Source organism: Ranitomeya variabilis, chromosome 1 (genome assembly GCF_051348905.1).
Source record: "Ranitomeya variabilis isolate aRanVar5 chromosome 1, aRanVar5.hap1, whole genome shotgun sequence".
NCBI lineage: Eukaryota > Metazoa > Chordata > Amphibia > Anura > Dendrobatidae > Ranitomeya > Ranitomeya variabilis.
Window position 1 is genome coordinate 828,566,249 of NC_135232.1, and position 20,908 is coordinate 828,587,156.

The 20,908-nt window shown below is 44.5% G+C and overlaps 1 protein-coding gene across 1 annotated transcript in view; it reads right to left on the reverse strand.

Annotated features, from left to right (window-relative positions):
- DNAH6 (dynein axonemal heavy chain 6) overlaps positions 1–20,908 on the reverse strand; it is a 717,942-nt gene that overhangs the window by 674,789 nt on the left and 22,245 nt on the right. Inside the window, exon 3 of the mRNA XM_077275462.1 lies at positions 6,384–6,560. Coding sequence (XP_077131577.1) covers positions 6,384–6,560 — 177 coding nt within the window. The remainder of the gene's footprint in view (positions 1–6,383; positions 6,561–20,908) is intronic.

The following is a 20,908-nucleotide window of genomic DNA, read 5'->3' on the forward strand; positions in this document are numbered from 1 at the left end:
ACAACTTTTGGGGTCCAATTTCTCCTGTTACCCTTGTGAAAATAAAAAAAATGGGGGCAAAAAGATAACTTTTGTGGAAAAACTATGATTTTTTATTTTTACGGCTCTACGTTATAAACTTCTATGAAGCAATTGGAGGTTAAAAGTGCTCACCACACATCTAGATAAGTTCGTTGGGGGATTTAGTTTCCAAAATGGTGTCACTTGTGGGGGGGTTTCAACTGTTTAGGCACATCAGGCGCTCTCCAAACGCTACATGACGTCCGATCTTAATTCCAGCCAATTTTGCATTGAAACGTCAAATGGCGCTCCTTCCCTTCAAAACTCTGTCATGCGCCCAAACAGTTGTTTACCTGCATATATGGGGTATCAGCGTACTCAGAACAAATTGCACAACAACTTTTGGGGTCCAATTTCTCCTGTTACCCTTGGTAAAATAAAAAAAATTTGGTCTAAATTAAATTTTTTGTGAAAAAAACTCATTTTTTTAAACATTCCAAAAATTCCTGTGAAGCACTTAAAGGGTTAATAAACATCTTGAGTGTGGTTTTGAGCACCGTGAGAGGTGGTTTTTAGAATGGTGTCACTTTTGGGTATTTTCTATCATATAGACCCCTCAAAGTGACTTCAAATGTGAGGTGGTCTCTAAAAAAAATGGTGTTGTAAAAATGAGAAATTTCTGTTTAACTCTTAACCCTTATAACTTCCTAACAAGAAAAAATTTTGGTTCCAAAATTGTGCTGATGAAAAGTAGACATGTGGGAAACACGGTACCGGAGATATCTGTGTCCGTGTGTCCATGTGATACATCCGTGTGGCACACGTGTGCCACCTGTGTGCCGCATCAGGACCACATGGACGGCCACCAGGAAGCAGTACTACAGTAAGCGCTGTTCCTCTCTATATTTTACAACCAACCCGGCAAAACTCACAGATGCTATTCTCAGGCTGGTAACGGGACATGGATATGGGCCCCCCCAGCCTAAAAACAGCAGCCCGCAGATGCCCAGAAAAGGCGCATCTATTAGATGCGCCAATTCTGGAGCTTTGCCCAGTTCTTCCCACTTGCCCTGTAGTGGTGGCAAGTGGGGTAATGAGGGGTTAATGTCACCTTCCTATTGTAAGGTGACATTAAGCTGACTTAGTAATGGAGAGGTGTCAATAAGACACCTATCCATTACTAATCCTATAGTTGTAAAGGGTTAATCAAACACACCACACAGTAAGAAAAAGTCTTTTAATGAAATAAAACAATATAACAATATACACATTTTTCCTATCTTTATTAGTCTGCCATTCCAAGCAAAGCCCTTGATCTCCTGGAAAAAATGTCAAAATAATAAACCAACAATATACCATACCTGTCCGGCATACAGTCAGTCCCATGCAGTAATACATATCTAGAGGAATTTACAGTTTACAACTGGGAGCGTTGCTAATGCGTCCGCTCCCGACTGTAAACTACTGGGAAATGAATGAAATGATGGGAGCGGATCTTCAGTGACGTCACCGAAGCTGAACTCCCTGGCAGCCTGAACTAAAATGAACTCTTCAGCATGGGAAAATCAGCTGGCTCATGCTGCTACCGGCAGAGCAGGGGACAGTGGATGAAAGCCACCTTCAGCACCACACGCAGGGGAACAGAGGCTTACAGTAGCGCTGCTTCCCCTGCGGCCGTCTGTGTGCTCGGGGGACAGTGTACACTGTTCTCCATGTGCATGTGTGCAGGATGTTTGGCAGGCCTTGTGTCCGGGTAAAAACAGACATGTCTGCGTGTTTTGCACATGGACACATGGTCCGTCAAAACACGCTGACATGTGTATAGACCCATTCATTTGAATGGGTCTACATGTGTCAGTGTCTCCGGTACGTGAGAAAACTGTCACTACACGTACTGGAGACACTGATGTGTGAAGCAGACCTTATTAAGTATTTTGTGTGACAAGTCTCTGTGATTTAAGGGCATGAAAATTCAAAATGGGAAAATTGTGAAATTTTCTAAATTTTCATCAAATTTCCATTTTTCACAAATAAACGTAAGTCATATCAAAGAAATTTTACCACTAACATTGTTAGTAACATTGGTTACATTAAGCTTTGTGATATTTGGCACATGCACTTTATACAATGATCATTAGGTTTACCTATATTTATGCTATATATATAAAATGGACTATTAGTGATAGCCTTCACCACATTTGATACATCTGATATGCCTATAAGCTGCTATCTACATGGATTCATTTAACTGTGAATGTGAGTATAGACTTGCACCTGTCACTTTTGCTATTCCTGCTTGAATTTTTAATATTGTTTTAAATTACTGAAATAAATATTGGTATTTTAAATTATCCTTTGGTGGAATGGATCCTCTTTCCCTGAATTAAATTATTTGGGAATGTGTTGATATCTGATACTTAGGGGAATATATTTTCTAACTACATATAATTGAGAGACTGTGTTTATAAATCTGATACATGATACTGTATGTGGATAGACTGATCTATTAGTGATCGTTCTGTGCCCGTCATTCTTGTCAGCCGGTGAAAAAAGATCGGGAAAGCAACGAACGACTTGAATGTTGTTGAGCACGTTTGCTTAACGGCCGAACTCACCGCATGCAAATGCAACATAAAGGCTCATGTGAAGGTGCAATACAGTATGTCAGCATTTGGGGCCCCACTTTAAACTTTTCCCCAGGGCCCCACTTTGTCTACAACCAGCCCTGCTACCTGGCAGCAAGTTTACTAGTCCTCTAGTGATAACCACTTGTTAATAAAACAGGGATTTAATCAAAACTACAGCAATCAGTCCTGTAAGTGACACATCGCTGGAATCAGGGTCTCTGTCTCAACAATACACTGCTCTAAGATTAAGTGGGGAAAAAACTGGTGACAGATTCCCTTGAAGGAGAACCAGCCCACAATAATAGGATTTTTTAGTTTTTTGGGACTTAAACGTTATGGAACCAATTTGCTTATCTCTCCATCTCCCAAGTAAATGTCTCATACTGATTTAGGAACTGGGGCAAAGTTACTAAAACTCTCTAATTTTTACTCAGTGTGGGGGAGATTTATAGTGAGTGGAGTTATTAAAGTCAGATTAGCTTGAGGCTGAGTCAAATAAAACAAAGTGTCACACAAGGGGGAACATTTAATATGAGGCGAATTCTTGAAATAATTTTTGGTGGATGCTACATTACTTTTATTTGCGCTAAATTTATCAAAGCATCACACGATGGATATATTTGGCACAATGGATATATTTGGCGCATCTTTAAATACAACACTTCTGGCTATTGATATTTCTCCAGTTTCTAAGCCACAACCCTGCTGGATTGAGAAAGTCTTAAAATGTATGTGCCAAATTTATCACAGTGGTATGCGCTATTTGATAAATGTGGTGCATTTTTAAACTGTCTAGTCCATTGACAAACATTGACAGAGAAGGGCCCCTGTTTTGGACTTATGCATGGGTCTCCCCATATTTAAATTTAAAGACATAAAAAAAATCATATATATATACATTGGGAACAATATAATAAATTATGCATTTATCAGATATGCACATACACATAACACATAACAGATGCATGTACACTGACATTTTTGCGATGCATTTGTTTGAGCGATCATGTAATTTTTTTGTTAATTTATTCATAGCTGTTAAAGTCATACTTTTTTATTTTTATGTAAGTTTCACTATACGAGGTCTTGTTATTTGCAAAACAAGCTGTAATTTTTGTAATTTGTAATGTCTAAAATAAATAAATAAATCACACCTTTTTTACGCCACCTAAGGTATGACTCCACGGTACGGATGGGCGGCGGGATCGCCGCAGCGGCGAAGACGCTCGGCGCTAAGCCCCGCCCCCTTAATGGGACGCGATCATGCCGGATGTGTTAACTCTTCACATCCGGGATGATCACTCTGTCCCATAGGGCCCTGTGATATGCCTTGCGGGGACGCTGCGTCCCCGCAAGGTGTACGGGCATGCTGCGATCTGAAAAGACGCGCAGCATGTCCGTAGTCACAGGGCCGCCGCGTGCGGGTTTCCACGCATAGTGGAGACGGGATTTCATCAAATCCCCTCCACTATGCTGGAACATCTGGACGCTGCTTGTTTGACGCTGCAGCGCTGCGCAGCGTCAAACAAGCAGCGTTTCCTGAACGTGGAAACATACCCTTACCAAGAACCATAAATAATCTGTTCACTGTACTGAATGGGATGTTATGATTACAAGGATATCAAATAAGTCCCAGTTATTTGCTGTTTTTTGATGTTTATTTTTAAAAAGTGTATTCAATTTTGTTATTTTAATTTATTGTTATTGTTTTTTTAATAATTTGTTAGAAAAAAAATCTCTTGACATTTATTTTAATACCTATACAGGTTATAGAAACGCATGTATCTCTTTAGTAACCAGTACAATATGTCTGTAAAGAAGAATATCATTTAGCTCCTTAGACAGAAAGAAAACATTTCCTATTCTTAGAGCAGCCTGTATCTCAAAGCTAAAGCTCATGCCTGCCATGCCATCGGTTGTGAGTTTGAATCCCAGGGCAGAAAACATTTCAGTTACTTTATTAAATATAGATAAAAACATAGGCAGCATTCTGAACCGAGTTTGATCATAATAACTAGTCATGAGCGAGTGTACTCGTTGCTCGGGTGTCCTCCGAGTATTTGTAACTGCTTGGAGATATAGTTTTCTTCGCTCCAGCTGAATGATTTACAGCTACTAGCCTGCTTGATTACATGTGATTCCCTAGCAACCAGGCAACCCCCACATGTACTGAGGCTGGCTAGTAGCTGTAAATCATTCAGCTGCCTCGATGAAAACTAAATCTCCGAGCACTAACAAATACTTGGAGACCACCCGAGCGTGCTTGGGAAAACCAGAGCAACGAGTACACTCGCTCATCACTAATCATAATGTATTCTGATTTTCTCGTATGGGGAGAAAATGGAAAAAGAACTCTCCATTATGTCAGGAAGTGAAAATAGAACTGCACTCAAATTTCATGCAAGTGCAATGCAATTTTTTACACTGACTCATTGACTTGCATGGCTGAGAGTGATCTGAATATTTGGTAAAATTGGGCAGGCTGCATGTTTTTTTCCTAGGACAGCCTGCCCGAGGAAAAAAAGAATCGAAATGCGCACGGCCCCATAGAATAACATTGGTGGGAGTGCTATCTGACGTTTTGTTGCATCTAGTGATGAGCAAGTATACTCATTACTCAGGTAGATAGCCTGAATACATGTGGGGATTGCCTAATAAGCAGGCAATCCAATCCCCCCACATGTATTCAGCCTGGCTAGCAGTCGCAAACCATGCAGCTGCAGTGACAAAAACTATACCTCCGAGCACTCACAAATTCTCAGAGACCACCCAAGCATGCTCGGGGAAACCCGAGTAACGAGTACACTCGCTCATGTCTAGTCTCATCGCACTCGAACCGAAAATATGGTCATTTGCAGAAGCCGTAATACTTAAAGGGAACCTGTCACCCCCCCCCCCCCCCAGTCGTTTCAAACTAGAAGAGCCACCTTGTGCAGCAGTAATGCTGCATTCTGGCAAGGTGGCTCTTTTAGTTCTAGGTGCTGTAACTAGAGAAATAATCCGTTTTGTAATTTGTCCTAAATACCTTTTCTTCAGTCAAGGAGGCAGGCCTTCCCCCATCCTGCTTCAGAAGCCACACAGCCGTCACTCAAATCTTCTTGGTTCCGCGCCTCCTCCTCAGCGCTGTTTTGAAAATAGCCGGCGCCTGCGCTCTTTTTTCCTGCCTGGTGCAGGCGCAGTGAGCGCTGCCCGTCTTTCCTCATATGCAGTCTCGGTGACTGCGCCTGTGCGGCCGCCCTGCCTGTAAATGCCAGCCCCGCAGTGTCTTATGATTTATTCATACTACGGGGCTGGGAATCACAGGCAGGGTGGCCGCACAGGCGCAGTCACCGAAACTGCATATGAGGACAGAGGACGGCCAGCGCTCACTGCGCCTGCCCAAGGCAGGAGAAAAGAGCCCATGCGCCGGCTCATTTCAAACAGCGCTGAGGAGGCGGCGCCCGGCGCCAAGAAGATTTGAGTGACGGCTGTGTGGCGTCTGAAGCAGGGGGGCAACGCCGGCCTCCTTGACTGAAGACAAGGTATTTCTGACAAATTAAAAAACGGATTATTTCTCTAGTTACAGCACCCAGAAATAAAAGAGCCACCTTGTCAGAATGCAGCATTACTGCTGCACAAGGTGGCTCTTTTAGTTTGAAACGACTGGGGGGGGGGGGTGACAGGTTCCCTTTAACATTAACTTGGATGTGGCTTGAACAGATGAACTATTTAGTAGCCACAGATTACAGCACAAAATTGTATATTTCTGTATCTTACCTGTTTTTCTTTTAAATCATCTGGAAGATCAGGAAGCCTTATAGTAGATGAGACGGATCTCAGTTTCTTTTCCACAGGAGATGCACGTAAAAGTATACCTTGATTTACCAGATCTTCTTTGTTCTTTTGGTATATATATTCTGGATGATTTTGATCCTGATATGTTTTTAATACAGGCTTTAATGCATGCGAAGAAAATATTGTGTTAATTGATACGTGCAACATGGTTTTCCTTTCACCTAATAAAAAGCACATAACTGCAATATTTTTATGAAGATCTGTAGATAGATATGACCTGTTCCATTAATCCATTATTGGTTATTCATGGTCTCATGGCAATAAAGATTGAGATGAAATACAGTTGGTCAGATTAACGACTACAAACATTTATGGAGACTCTATGAGATACGTTAAAAATGGCAGATACCATACATAGTGAGATATACAGGTGTCTCTCACAAAATTAGAATATCATCAAAAAGTTAATTTATTTCAGTTCTGAAATTCATATATTATATAGAGTCCTCACAAATAGAGTGATCTATTTCAAGAGTTTATTTCTGTTAATGTTGATGATTATGGCTTACAGCCAATGAAAACCTAGAAGTCATTATCTCAATAAATTGGAATAATGAAAAAAAAACATCTGCAAAGGCTTCCTAATGGTACCTTCACACGAAACGACTTTACAACGAGAACGACAACGATCCGTGACGTTGCAGCGTCCTGGATAGCGATATCGTTGTGTTTGACACGCAGCAGCGATCTGGATCCTGCTGTGATATCGCTGGTCGTTGAATAAAGTTCAGAACTTTATTTGGTCGTCAGACCGGCGTGTATCGTCAGGTTTGACACCAAAAGCAACGATACCAGCGATGTTTTACGCTGGTAACCACACAGGAAGCGGACGCCGGGGGACGCGCAGGTGAGCATGTACTGTTTGTTATTTTTACTTTTACGCTGGTAACCAGGGTAAACATCGGGTTACTAAGCGCGGCCCTGCGCTTAGCAACCCGATGTTTACCCTGGTTACCCGGGGACCTCGGCATCGTTGGTCGCTGGAGAGCCGTCTGTGTGACAGCTCTCCAGCGACCAAACAGCGATGCTGCAGCGATCAGCATCGTTGTCGCTATCGCTGCAGCGTCGCTTCGTGTGAAGGTACCTTTAGTGTATAAAAAGGTCCCTTAGTCTGTGTCAGTAGGACCCACAATCATGGGAAGACTGCTGACTTGACAGATGTCCAGAAGGCAGTCATTGACACACTCCACAAGGAGGGTAAGCCACAAAAGGTAATTGCTAAAGAAGCTGGTTGCTCATAGAGTGCTGTATCCAAGCATATTAATAGAAAGTTGAGTGGAAGGAAAAAGTGTTGTAGAAAAAGGTGCACAAGCAACAGGGATAACCGTAGCCTTGAAAGGATTGTTAAAAAAAAGGTAATTAAAACATTTGGAGGAGATTCACAAGGATTGGACTGCTGCTGGAGTCATTGCTTCAAGAGCCACCACACACAGATTGTATCCAGGACATGGGCGACAAGTGTCGCATTCCTTGTGCCAAACCACTCATGACCAATAGACAATGCCAGAAGTGTCTTACCTGGGTCAAGGAGAAAAAGAACCGGACTGCTGCTCAGTGGTCCAAGGTGTTGTTTTCAGTTGAAAGTAAATTTTGCATTTCATTTGGAAATCAAGGTTCCAGAGTCTGGAGGAAGAGTGGAGAGGCACACAATCCAAGCTGCTTGAGGTCTAGTGTGAAGTTTCCACAATCAGTAATGGTTTGGGGAGCCATGTCATCTGCTGGTGTAGGTCCACTGTGTTTTATCACGACCAAAGTCAGCGCAGCAGTCTACCAGGAAATTTTAGATTACTTCATGCTTGCCTCTGCCGACAAGCTTTTTAAAGATGGAAATTTCATTCTCCAGCAGGACTTGGCACCTGTTCACACTGCCAAAACTACCAATACTTGGTTTAAAAACAACAGCATCACTGTGCTTGATTGGCCAGCAAACTCGCCTGACCATAACCCCATAAATAATCTATGGGGTATTGTCAGGAGGAAGATAAGAGACACCTGACCCAACAATGCAGAGGAGCTGAAGGCTGCTATCAAAGCAACCTGGGCTTCCATAACACCTCAGCAGTGCCACATTCTGATTGCCTCCATGCCATGTCACATTGATGCAGTAATTGATGCAAAAGGAGCCCCGACCAAGTATTGAGTGTGCAGCGCCCCAGAGTTCTGGTCGTTGCAGTACTGATGCTCCACCGCTAAGGGGGTGTTGGTACGTCTGATGGCACTGAAGGAGTTCGCCTGACCAGGTATCACAGACACCAATACACTTCACAGTCTGGCCTCCAGGGGGAGCTAAGGGTGCTATGTATTAGGCCACTCCTCACAATCTGGTAAAACTGGGGGTTAGATAGGAAGTGGGACAGAAAGCTGACTGGGTTGGAACCAAGCAACATCCTGTGGCAGAGGGTGTTGCAGGGGAAGATTCAGGGGGGTCCCTGTCAGGGGTGGGATCCTGACAGAGGCCTAGCGAACAGAAAGAACGTTACGGGACCGCGCCTGCACTTCATTGCGGTGGTACCCCAAGAAAGGACAAGAAGCGAGGTTTATTGTGAAGAGTGAGAAACGAGATCAACGCAACAAGGAGAAAACACCAGTAGGAGTCGTGCTGTAAGATCGAGGCAACATCCTACTGAGGCGCGTAGCCGGTGGCCGGAAACGCCGAGGAAGTATTGAGCTCCAGGCCTTACTTCAAACCTATGGCAGGACAGTCAGTTATAGGCGGGCTGTCTCACCCAAATCACCTAAGCAGACATAGGGGGCAACAGTTGGAGAGGGGCGACTCTAGGGTCCCGGAAGAACTCCAGGCCTACCCGTCATACGGGTGCGTCCTAGCCATATCATCTGGGGGACAGAGAAGAACATCAGAATCAGTTGTGAGGGAACTTCAGAAACAGACACAACAGTTGTGAGGACTATCCCGTGGTGCTAAGCAGGGAAGGACTACAACACACAAGCGCTAGAAGGTAGGCACAGATTTCCACCTGCAAAGGGAACTCTGGAAGTGCCATCGGACCGGCCGGTCTCAGACAGCCCTGTTAACCGTACTCCGGATTGAGGATCCTGAAGCCTTCAGTAAAGAGGTAAAGAGACTGCAACCTGGTGTCCTTGTTATTCACCGCGACCTGCACCACACCACATCATTCTCAACTTTCATTGGACGCCCCTCAGCAGGGTCACGGACCGGGTCTAGCCACCGTGACAATCCCAGAACCGAGACAGAAAGGCCCGGTACCGGGTACCCCTCAGCCCTGCGGCGGTGGGGGCGCTCCAACTTGGCGTCACGAACAGGATCTACTTAAGCCTGAAGAATCAGGTCATGTGTGCCTTGGAACTGTGATTTATTGTGCTTGAACTGTGACTTATTGCAAAGACTGTGCATTGCCGATTCCCGCCAAAACCACCACCATTACAGCGCCACGAGGAGCGCAGGAGAAGAAGAAGGGTGTGGAAGTGGGCGTGAACAAGCAGAAGAGCGCGAAAGACAATGGCCGCCCAGTCTAAATATTTCGGCCCCTTGAGGATGTGTCCGTCAGCAGCCGAGATCCGCCTCCTGATCCTCAATGGTGGGCAGAGACAACGAAAACGAAACCGCCCACGAAGGAGAGAGCGGGAAAAGGACGAGGAAGAAGAAGTGAGCCACGTGGGAGACGCCATGGCCAGCCGCCCGGGATTGGAGCATGGGGTCGGAGCAGAGGACTCCCCCAGCTACCCAGAGAGATACCGCGGCTAGGCATCACCTGTTGGCCCTGACTTCCTGCAGGCCGGAGTGGACGAGCTCGGCGACCAACTCCTGCGGATGCAGCTGAGCACTGAGGCCGGGTGGAAGAAGACCTTCATCGGGAGCCTCGCCAGACGCCTGTCGGCAGCCTCGGCTGGTCCGGAGCAGGAAAGAAGTTCCAGCGCTCCGAAGCTGGAAAGCAAGGCCCTGCCGGAAAGCGAGATGCTGCAAGCAGAGATGACAACGTCGCAGCACAAGGCCCCGCAACCAGTGTTCCAGACCCCAGCGGAGACGGAGCAGACCGGCACCGGAGGGACCGAATCTGAAGCAGGTATGAAGGACGACCCTGCCCTGACGACCGACACCACTCCAGTGACTGCTAGTGCCACAGCTGCTGACTCCGTTCCAGTGACTGATCTTGCAGCAGCCGCTACCTCTGCTGCAGCAAATGCCCATACTCAAGCTGCGCAGCCCTCCATCGCTGCGCATGATTTAACCGTACATGAAAGACGGATTAACGGCGTTTGTCCAGCACTGGGTGTAACCCTGGACCTCACTTTTCCCAGGCCAAGAAGGGTTAAGTGCCAGGTGCAGCCCTGGAAGCCGTCCAACTAAACCTCGGAAACCTGAACATGTAAATAGTTAACTGTTTATTTCCCTGCTTTTTGCTGCTTTAAACCCGACTAGGGTTATTCTTAAAGGGATCCCTTTGTTTACCCGGGATCCATATTGCTTTTTATTTTTGCTTTTATTTTCCTTTTGCTCCTTGTTCCCCCATGTTATAAAAACTGCTGGATCATGAACACTGCATGATTACAAACTTATTGTAAATAGTTTGCACCTTCTTAAAGGTGCCCCCTACTGGTTTTACAAGGAAACGGACTCTTTGCGAAGAAACTGTTCCTGGAAACAGTACAGGAGTCCCTGCCTTACACGAACTTGCAGCTTGAGAAGTTGCACTACCTCCAAGAGACTTGGTTCTCTCTTAAAGGGAACGTTCACCAATAGCACTTAAATTATAATGATGCCTTAAAAGAAGTAGTAATAATGCTTATATGTAAAAGTTATATGTAGTCAGTTAGTTGATTGTAGGAAATGTTTAATAATGTGTTAGAGAATGAGGACAGGAAGTGAACCCGTACGGGGTTAATTGGTGAGTCTTCCTAGGAGCCATACAGAGATGGCCCAGTGATCTTGTGCTGAGAGAAGGTTGATAAGTCCTATACTGTGTATAGAAAGAGAAAGGCAGTAGGCCCAGACGAGGAACGAGGCGGTCCTGCAAAAGAGCGAGAGGCAGTAGGCCTGGGGCAGATAGACAGGCGGTCCTGCGAATGTAAAGTTGGAAAAATGAAGAAAAAGTTGATTAGCGTTGTAATGTTTTATAGTAAGCCTTTAGTGGATTCAGCTTATACGTCCTTAAAGGCAATGTTAAATTATTGTTCAGTGATTGCACTAAGTAGAATACTCGACTGGGTAATAGAAGTTATTTATAGTCTGTTATTTAAAATATTTAACCATGTTTGTAACGTTCATGAGTCCTCACCTCCCATAAAGGGAAGCACTGTTCTTATTACTTATTACTTGTTATTGCATTTCAAAAATTGTGTGTCTTTTTGCTGACATGTATTGTTGTTTTCTTCACAGTCCAGGAGTACTGAGTACTGGATTTAACCCCTTCCCGACATGCGCCGTACTAGTACTGCGCTGCCGGCACTGCATTAGTGCCAGCCGCAGTACTAGTACGGCGCCCCGATCACCGCGGTCTCACGCTGAGCGCCGCGGTGATCGGGTGCGGGTGTCAGCTGTATATGACAGCTGACACCCCGCAGCAATGCCCACGATCGGCGCTATCGCCGATCGCGGGCATTTAACCCCTCTGATGCCGCTGTCAATAGTGACAGCGGCATAGAGGGGGATCGCGCAGGGACTGGGGCTCCCTGCGCTCTCCCACCGGAGCAACGCGATGAGATCGTGCTGCTCCGGTGACGTGGAAGGAGTCCCCGGATCCAAGATGGCCGCGGGACTCCTTCCGGGTCATGAGATGACCCTGCTTGCCGGCGTCTGCTGAGAATTCCTCATAGCAGGCGCCGGCAAGCCTCTGCAATGTGCCTGTCACATCGGTGATCTGACAGAGTGCTGTGCACACTGTCAGATCACCGATCTGTGATGTCCCCCCCTGGGACAAAGTAAAAAAGTAAAAAAAAAAATTTCCACATGTGTAAAATAAAAAATAAAAAAAAATTCCTAAATAAAGAAAAAAAAGAAAAATATTCCCATAAATACATTTCTTTATCTAAATTAAAAAAAATCACACAATACAAAAAACAACGCTTTATTCTCATACCGCCAAACAAAAAGTGGAATAACACGCGATCAAAAAGACGGATATAAATAACCATGGTAGCGCTGAAAACGTCATCGTGTCCCGCAAAAAAAAAGCCGCCATACAGCATCATCAGCAGAAAAATAAAAAAGTTATAGCTCTCAGAATAAAGCGATGCAAAAACAAATATTTTTTTATATAAAATAGTTTTTATTGTGTAAAAGCGCCAAAACATAAAAAAATTACATAAATGAGGTATCGCTGTAATCGTACTGACCCGAAGAATAAAACTGCTTTATCCTTTTTACCAAACGCGGAAAGGTATAAACGCCCCCCCTAAAAGAATTTCAGGAATTGCTGGTTTTTGTTCATTCCGCCTCCCAAAAATCGGAATAAAAAGCGATCAAAAAATGTCATGTGCCCGAAAATGGTACCAATAAAAACGTCAACTCGTCCCGCAAAAAACAAGATCTCACATGACTCTGTGGACCAAAATATGGAAAAATTATAGCTCTCAAAATGTGGTGATGCAAAAACTATTTTTTGCAATAAAAAGCGTCTTTTAGTGTGTGATGGCTGCCAACCATAAAAATCCGCTAAAAAACGCTATAAAAGTAAATCAAATCCCCCTTCATCACCCCCTTAGTTAGGGAAAAATAATACAATTTTAAAAAATATATTTATTTCCATTTTCCCGTTAGGCTACTTTCACACTAGCGTCGGTACGGGGCCGTCGCACTGCGTCGGCCCGACGTACCGACGCATGCTGTGCAAGCGCCGCACAACGGGGGCAGCAGATGCTGTTTTTCCACGCATCCGCTGCCCCATTGTGAGGTGCGGGGAGGTGGGGGCGGAGTTCCAGCCGCGCATGCGCAGTCGGAAATGGTGGACCGTCGGCACAAAAAAAGTTACATGTAACGTTTTTTGCTGCCTGCGGTCCGCCACAACACGACGCAACCGTCGCACGACGGTTGCGACGGGTGTCAATACGTCGCAATGCGTCGCTAATGTTAGTCTATGGGGAAAAAACGCATCCTGCAGATGACTTTGCAGGATGCGTTTTTTCGCCAAAACGACGCATTGCGACGTATGCAAAAAAACGCTAGTGTGAAAGTAGCGCTAGGGTTAGGACTAGGGTTAGGGCTAGGGTTGGGGTTAGGGCTAGGGTTAGGGCTGGGGTTAGGGTTGGGGTTAGGGTTTCAGTTAGAATTGGGGAGTTTTCACTGTTTAGGCACATCAGGGGCTCTCCAAACACGACATGGCGTCCGATCTCAATTCCAGCCAATTCTGCTTTGAAAAACTAAAACAGTGCTCCTTCCCTTCCGAGTTCTCCTGTGCGCCCAAACAGTGGTTCCCCCCAACATATGGGGTATCAGCGTTCTCAGGACAAGTTGGACAACACCTTTTGGGGTCCAATTTGTCCTGTTACCCATGGGAAAATAAAAACGTGGGGGCTAAAATATCATTTTCGTGGAAAAAAAAAATATTTTTTATTTTCGCGGCTCTGCGTGATAAACTGTTGTGAAACACTAGTTGGTTCAAAGTTCTCACAACACATCTAGATAAGTTCCCTGGGGGGTCTAGTTTCCAATATGGGGTCACTTGTGGGGGGTTTCTACTGTTTGGGTACATCAGGGGCTTTGCAAATGCAACATGACACCTGCAGACCAATCCATCTAAGTCTGCAATTCAAAAGGCGCTCCTTCCCTTCCGAGCTCTGCCGTGCGCCCAAACAGTGGTTCCCCCCCATATATGGGGTATCAGCGTACTCAGGACAAATTGGACAACAACTTTTGTTGTCCAATTTCTCCTATTACCTTTGGGAAAATAAAAACGTGGGGGCTAAAATATCATTTTTGTGGAAAAAAAAATATTTTTTATTTTCGCGGCTCTGCGTGATAAACTGTAGTGAAACACTAGTTGGTTCAAAGTTCTCACAACACATCTAGATAAGTTCCTCGGGGGGTCTAGTTTCCAATATTGGGTCATTTGTGGGGGGTTTCTACTGTTTAGGTACATCAGGGGCTCTGCAAATGCAACATGACACCTGCAGACCAATCCATCTAAGTCTGCATTTCAAACGGCGCTCCTTCCCTTCCGAGCTCTGCTGTGCGCCCAAACAGTGGTTCCCCCCAATGTATGGGGTATCAGCGTACTCAGGACAAATTGGACAATAACTTTTGTGGTCCAATTTCTCCTGTTACCCTTGGGGAAAAAAAATTGCGGGCTAAAACATCATTTTGTGGAAAGAAAAAATGATTTTTTAATTTTCATAGCGCTACATTCTAAACTTTAGTGAAACAATTGGGGGTTAAAAGTGCTCACCACACATCTAGATAAGTTCCATAGGGGGTCTTCTTTCCAAAATGGTGTCACTTGTGGGGGTTTCCACTGTTTAGGCACGTCAGGGGCTCTCCAAACACGACATGGGTTCCGATCTCAATTCCAGCCAATTTTGCATTGAAAAGTCAAATGGCGCTCCTTCCCTTCCGAGCTCTGCCATGCGCCCAAACAGTGGTTTATCCCCATATATGAAGTATCAGCGTACTCAGGACAAATTGCACAACAACTTTTGGGGTCCAATTTATCCTGTTACCCTTGGGAAAATAAAAAATTTGGGGCAAAAAGATCATTTTTTGTGAAAATTAATATGAATTTTTTTTTACGGCTCTACATTATAAATTTCTGTGAAGCACTTGGAGGTTCAAAGTGCTCACCACACATCTAGATTAGTTCCTTAGAGGGTCTACTTTCCAAAATGGTGTCACTTGTGGGGGTTTCCACTGTTTAGGCACGTCAGGGGCTCTCCAAACACGACATGGGTTCCGATCTCAATTCCAGCCAATTTTGCATTGAAAAGTCAAATGGCGCTCCTTCCCTTCCGAGCTCTGCCATGCGCCCAAAACAGTGGTTTATCCCCATATATGAAATATCAGCGTACTCAGGAAAAATTGCACAACAACTTTTGGGGTCCAATTTATCCTGTTATCCTTGGGAAAATAAAAAATTTGGGGCAAAAAGATCATTTTTTGTGAAAATTAATATGAATTTTTTTTTACGGCTCTACATTATAAACTTCTGTGAAGCACTTGGAGGTTCAAAGTGCTCACCACATATCTAGATTAGTTCCTTAGAGGGTCTACTTTCCAAAATGGTGTCACTTGTGGGGGTTTCCACTGTTTAGGCACATCAGGGGCTCTCCAATTGCGACATGGGTTCCGATCTCAATTCCATCAAATCTTGCATTGAAAAGTCAAATGGCGTTCCTTCCCCTCCGAGCTCTGCCATGTGCCCAATCAATGGTTTACCCCAACATGTGGGGTATCGGTGTACTCAGGACAAATTGTACAACGACTTTTTTGATCCAATTTCTCCTGTTACCCTTGGTAAAATAAAACAAATTGGATCTGAAGTAAAAATTTTGTGAAAAAAAAGTTGAATGTTCAATTTTTTTTAAACATTCCAAAAATTCCTGTGAAGCACCTGAAGGGTTAATAAACTTTTTGAATGTGGTTTTGAGTACCTTGAGGGGTGCAGTTTTTAGAATGGTGTCACTTCTGGGCATTTTCTGTCATATAGACCCCTCAAAGTCACTTCAAGTGTGAGGTGGTCCGTAAGAAAAATGGTTTTGCAAATTTTCTTGCAAAAATGAGAAATCGCTGGTCAACTTTTAACCCTCATAACTCCCTAACAAAAAAAAATTATGTTTCCAAAATTGTGCTGATGTAAAGCAGACATGTGGGAAATGTTGTTTATTAACTATATTAGGAGATATAACTCTCTAATTTAAGGGCATAAAAACTAAATTTTGAAAATTGCTAAATTTTCATAATTTTCGACAAATTTTTGTTTTTTTCACAAATAAATGCAAGTCATATCGAAGAAGTTTTACCACTATCATGAAGTACAATATGTCACAAGAAAACATTGTCAGAATCACCAGGATCCGTTGAAGCGTTTTAGAGTTATGACCTCATAAAGTGACAGTGGTCAGAATTCTAAAAATTGGCCGTGTCACTTAGGTGAAAACAGGCTTTGGGGTGAAGGGGTTAACCGGGGGGGAGTGCAGCGCCCCAGAGTCCTGGTCGTTGCAGTACTGATGCTCCGCCGCTAAGGGGGGTGTTGGTACGTCTGATGGCACTGAAGGAGTTCGCCTGACCAGGTATCACAGACACCAATACACTTCACAGTCTGGCCTCCAGGGGGAGCAAAGGGTGCTATGTATTAGGCCACTCCTCACAATCTGGTAAAACTGGGGGTTAGATAGGAAGTGGGACAGAAAGCTGACTGGGTTGGAACCAAGCAACATCCTGTGGCAGAGGGTGTTGCAGGGGAAGATTCAGGGGGGTCCCTGTCAGGGGTGGGATCCTGACAGAGGCCTAGCAAACAGAAAGAACGTTACGGGACCGCGCCTGCACTTCATTGCGGCGGTACCCCAAGAAAGGACAAGAAGCGAGGTTTATTGTGAAGAGTGAGAAACGAGATCAACGCAACAAGGAGAAAACACCAGTAGGAGTCGTGCTGTAAGATCGAGGCAACATCCTACTGAGGCGCGTAGCCGGTGGCCGGAAACGCCGAGGAAGTATTGAGCTCCAGGCCTTACTTCAAACCTACGGCAGGACAGTCAGTTATAGGCTGGCTGTCTCACCCAAATCACCTAAGCAGACATAGGGGGCCACAGTTGGAGAGGGGCGACTCTAGGGTCCCGGAAGAACTCCAGGCCTACCCATCATACGGGTGCGTCCTAGCCATATCATCTGGGGGACGGAGAAGAACATCAGAATCAGTTGTGAGGGAACTTCAGAAACAGACACAACAGTTGTGAGGACTATCCCGTGGTGCCAAGCAGGGAAGGACTACAACACACAAGCGCTAGAAGGTAGGCACAGATTTCCACCTGCAAAGGGAACTCTGGAACTGCCATCGGACAGGCCGGTCTCAGACAGCCCTGTTAACCGTACTCTGGATTGAGGATCCTGAAGCCTTCAGTAAAGAGGTAAAGAGACTGCAACCTGGTGTCCTCGTTATTCACCGCGACCTGCACCACACCACATCATTCTCAACTTTCATTGGACGCCCCTCAGCAGGGTCACGGACTGGGTCTAGCCACCGTGACAATCCCAGAACCGAGACAGAAAGGCCCGGTACCGGGTACCCCTCGGCCCTGCGGCGGTGGGGGCGCTCCAACTGCATTTACTGAACATACATTTCAGTAGGCCAACATTCCAGATTTTAAAATAATTTTTCAAGCTGGTGTTATGAAGTATTCTAATTTACTGAGATAATGACTTTTGGGTTTTCATTGGCTGTAAGCCATAATCATCAACATTAACAGAAATAACACTTGAAATAGATCACTCTGCTTGTAATGACTCTATATAATATACAGTGCCTTGCAAAAGTATTCGGCTCCCTGGAACTTTTCAACCTTTTCCCACATATCATGCTTCAAACATAAAGATACCAAATGTAAATTTTTGGTGAAGAATAAACAACAAGTGGAACACAATTGTGAAGTTGAACGAAATTTATTGGTTATTTTAAATTTTTGTGGAAATTCAAAAACTGAAAAGTGGGACGTGCAATATTATTCGGCCCCTTTAACCTAATACTTTGTTGCGCCACCTTTTGCTGCGCTTACAGCTGCAAGTCGCTTGGGGTATGTCTCTATCAGTTTTGTACATCGAGAGACTGAAATTCTTGCCCATTCTTCCTTGGCAAACAGCTTGAGCTCAGTGAGGTTTGATGGAGATCGTTTGTGAACAGCAGTTTTCAGCTCTTTCCACAGATTCTCGATTGGATTGAGGAGTTTGACTTGGCCATTCTAACACCTGGATACGTTTATTTGTGAACCATTTCATTGTAGATTTTGCTTTAGGTTTGGGATCATTGTCTTGTTGGAAGACAAATCTCTGTCCCAGACTCAGGTCTTTTGCAGACTCCAAGAGGTTTTCTTCAGAAATGGTCCTGTATTTGGCTTCATCCATCTTCCCATCAATTTTAACCATCTTCCCTGTCCCTGCTGAAGAAAAACAGGCCCAAACCATGATGCTGCCACCACCATGTTTGATAGTGGGGATGGTGTGTTCAGGGTGATGAGCTGTGTTGCCTTTACGCCAAACATATCGTTTGGCATTGTTGCCAAAAAGTTCGATTTTGGTTTCATCTGACCAGAGCACCTTCTTCCACATGTTTGGTGTGTCTCCCAGGTGCAGGGGCTGGCTGGCAATTTTCAGCCTGGGGGGCAATCACAAGGCAGTGGCCCTCGAGTTGCGGTGGCCCTCCTTTTCCCTGCTTATATCTGGCTACTGCATTAGGGTATGTGCACACGTCAGGATTTCTTGCAGAAATTTCCTGAAGAAAACCGGAAATTTTCTGCAAGAAATCTGCATTTTTTTTTGCGTTGTTTTCCCGTTTTTTTCGCGTCTTTTTTAGCATTTTGCAAGCGTAATTAGCTTGCAGAATACCAAAGTTTTCCAAGCGATCTGTAGCATCGCTTGGAAAACTGACTGACAGGTTGGTCACACAAGTGTGACCAACTTTTTACTATAGATGCAGCCTATGCAGCATCTATAGTAAAAGATAGAATGTTTAAAAATAATTAAAAAAAATAAAAAAATGGTTATACTCACCCTCTGCAGACAGCCGATATCCTCAGCGGCGTCCGTTCCTAGATGGTGTGGTTCAGGACCTTCGATGACGTCGCGGTCACGTGAGCGGTCACATGACCGGTCTCGCGACCAATCACAAGACAGCGACGTCATCGCAGGTCCTGAACCACACCATCTATAGGACCCAAAGCGGCAGCATGCAGCGGTGAGAGGCGGGAACACTCCGGGGGCCATCGAAGGTGAGTATATGACTATTTTTTATTTTAATTCTTTTTTTTTTGACCAATTATATGGTGCCCAGTCCGTGGAGGAGAGTCTCCTCTCCTCCACCCTGGGTACCAACCGCATATAATCTGCTTACTTCCTGCATGGTGTGCACAGCCCCGTGCAGGAAGTAAGCAGATCAATGCACTCCTAGGTGTGCGGAATCCCCGCAATTCCGCATTTTTAATGAACATGTTGCTTTTTTTTTCCACAATGCGATTTTTTTGCGGAAAAAAAATGCAACATTTGCACAAAAAATGCGGAATACACTGTAAATAATAGGAGGCATATGTTAGCCTTTTTTTCGCATTTTTATCACGTTTTTATAGCGAAAAAACGAGAAAAAACGTGAAAAATACTGAACTTGTGCACATGGCCTTAAAGTAGCAGAGATAACAGGCTTTAAAAACAAGCTGGTACACAGATATGGAAACTGAACAGAGCTTGCTGCATAGATATAGGAGCAGAATCGAGCTTACTCCAGAGATATGGGAACAGAACAGAGCTTACTACAGAGATATGTGAGCAGAACAGAGCTTACTACAGAGATATGGGAGCAGAACAGAGCTTACTATAGAGATATGGGAGCAGAACCGAACTTACTAGATTCAGAGATATGGGAGCCGAACCGAGCTTACTACAGAGATATGGGAGCAGAACCGAGCTTAGTGCAGAGAAATGGGAGCAGAACCGAGCTTGCTGCAGAGATATGGGAACAGAATCGAGCTTACTACAGAGATATGGGAGCAGAACCAAACTTACTACAGAGATATGGGAGCAGAACCTAGCATACTACAGAGATAAGTGAGCAGAACCGAGCTTACTAGAGAGATAAGGGATCAGAACCGAGCTTACTACAGAGATATGGGAGCAGAACCGAGCTTACTGCAGAGATATGGGAGCAGAACCGAGCTTACTACAGAGATAAGGGAGCAGAACCAAGCTTACTGCAGAGATATGGGAGCAGAACCGAGCTTACTACAGAGATAAGGGAGCAGAACCGAGCTTAATATGTCTACTACATGGAACCAAGTCTGCTACATAGAAACTGGAGCAGAACTGAGATTACGACATACATACAGTACCATAATCTAGATTACTACATTGATAGAGTACCAGAACCAAGCTTACTGCTTAGATATGGTGCCATAACGGAGCTTACTTACAAACCTACACACAACAATACAGCTACACTGCCTAGTACTATCACCACTACACAGAGAATACATAATATTATAATATCACCATTACCTCTACATGAAACTACACTCTATACAAAGACCAATGATGCCATACACCATACACTCCCTGACACAAGTTATGTCGCTTATTCATGTTATGTAAATAAAAGCTTATAACCTGACGTTAAATTCATCCATTGGTTGTATGTTATTCTTTTGAAAGCTGAAACCCTCCAAAATGTGGTTTAGGTTAAGAAAATAAATTGTTATTAAAGCAGAAATATTGATCAGTTAATGGACACAGAATGGTCAGATTTTGGCAAGACAAAATTTTTGTTGCCCACAGACAAATAATT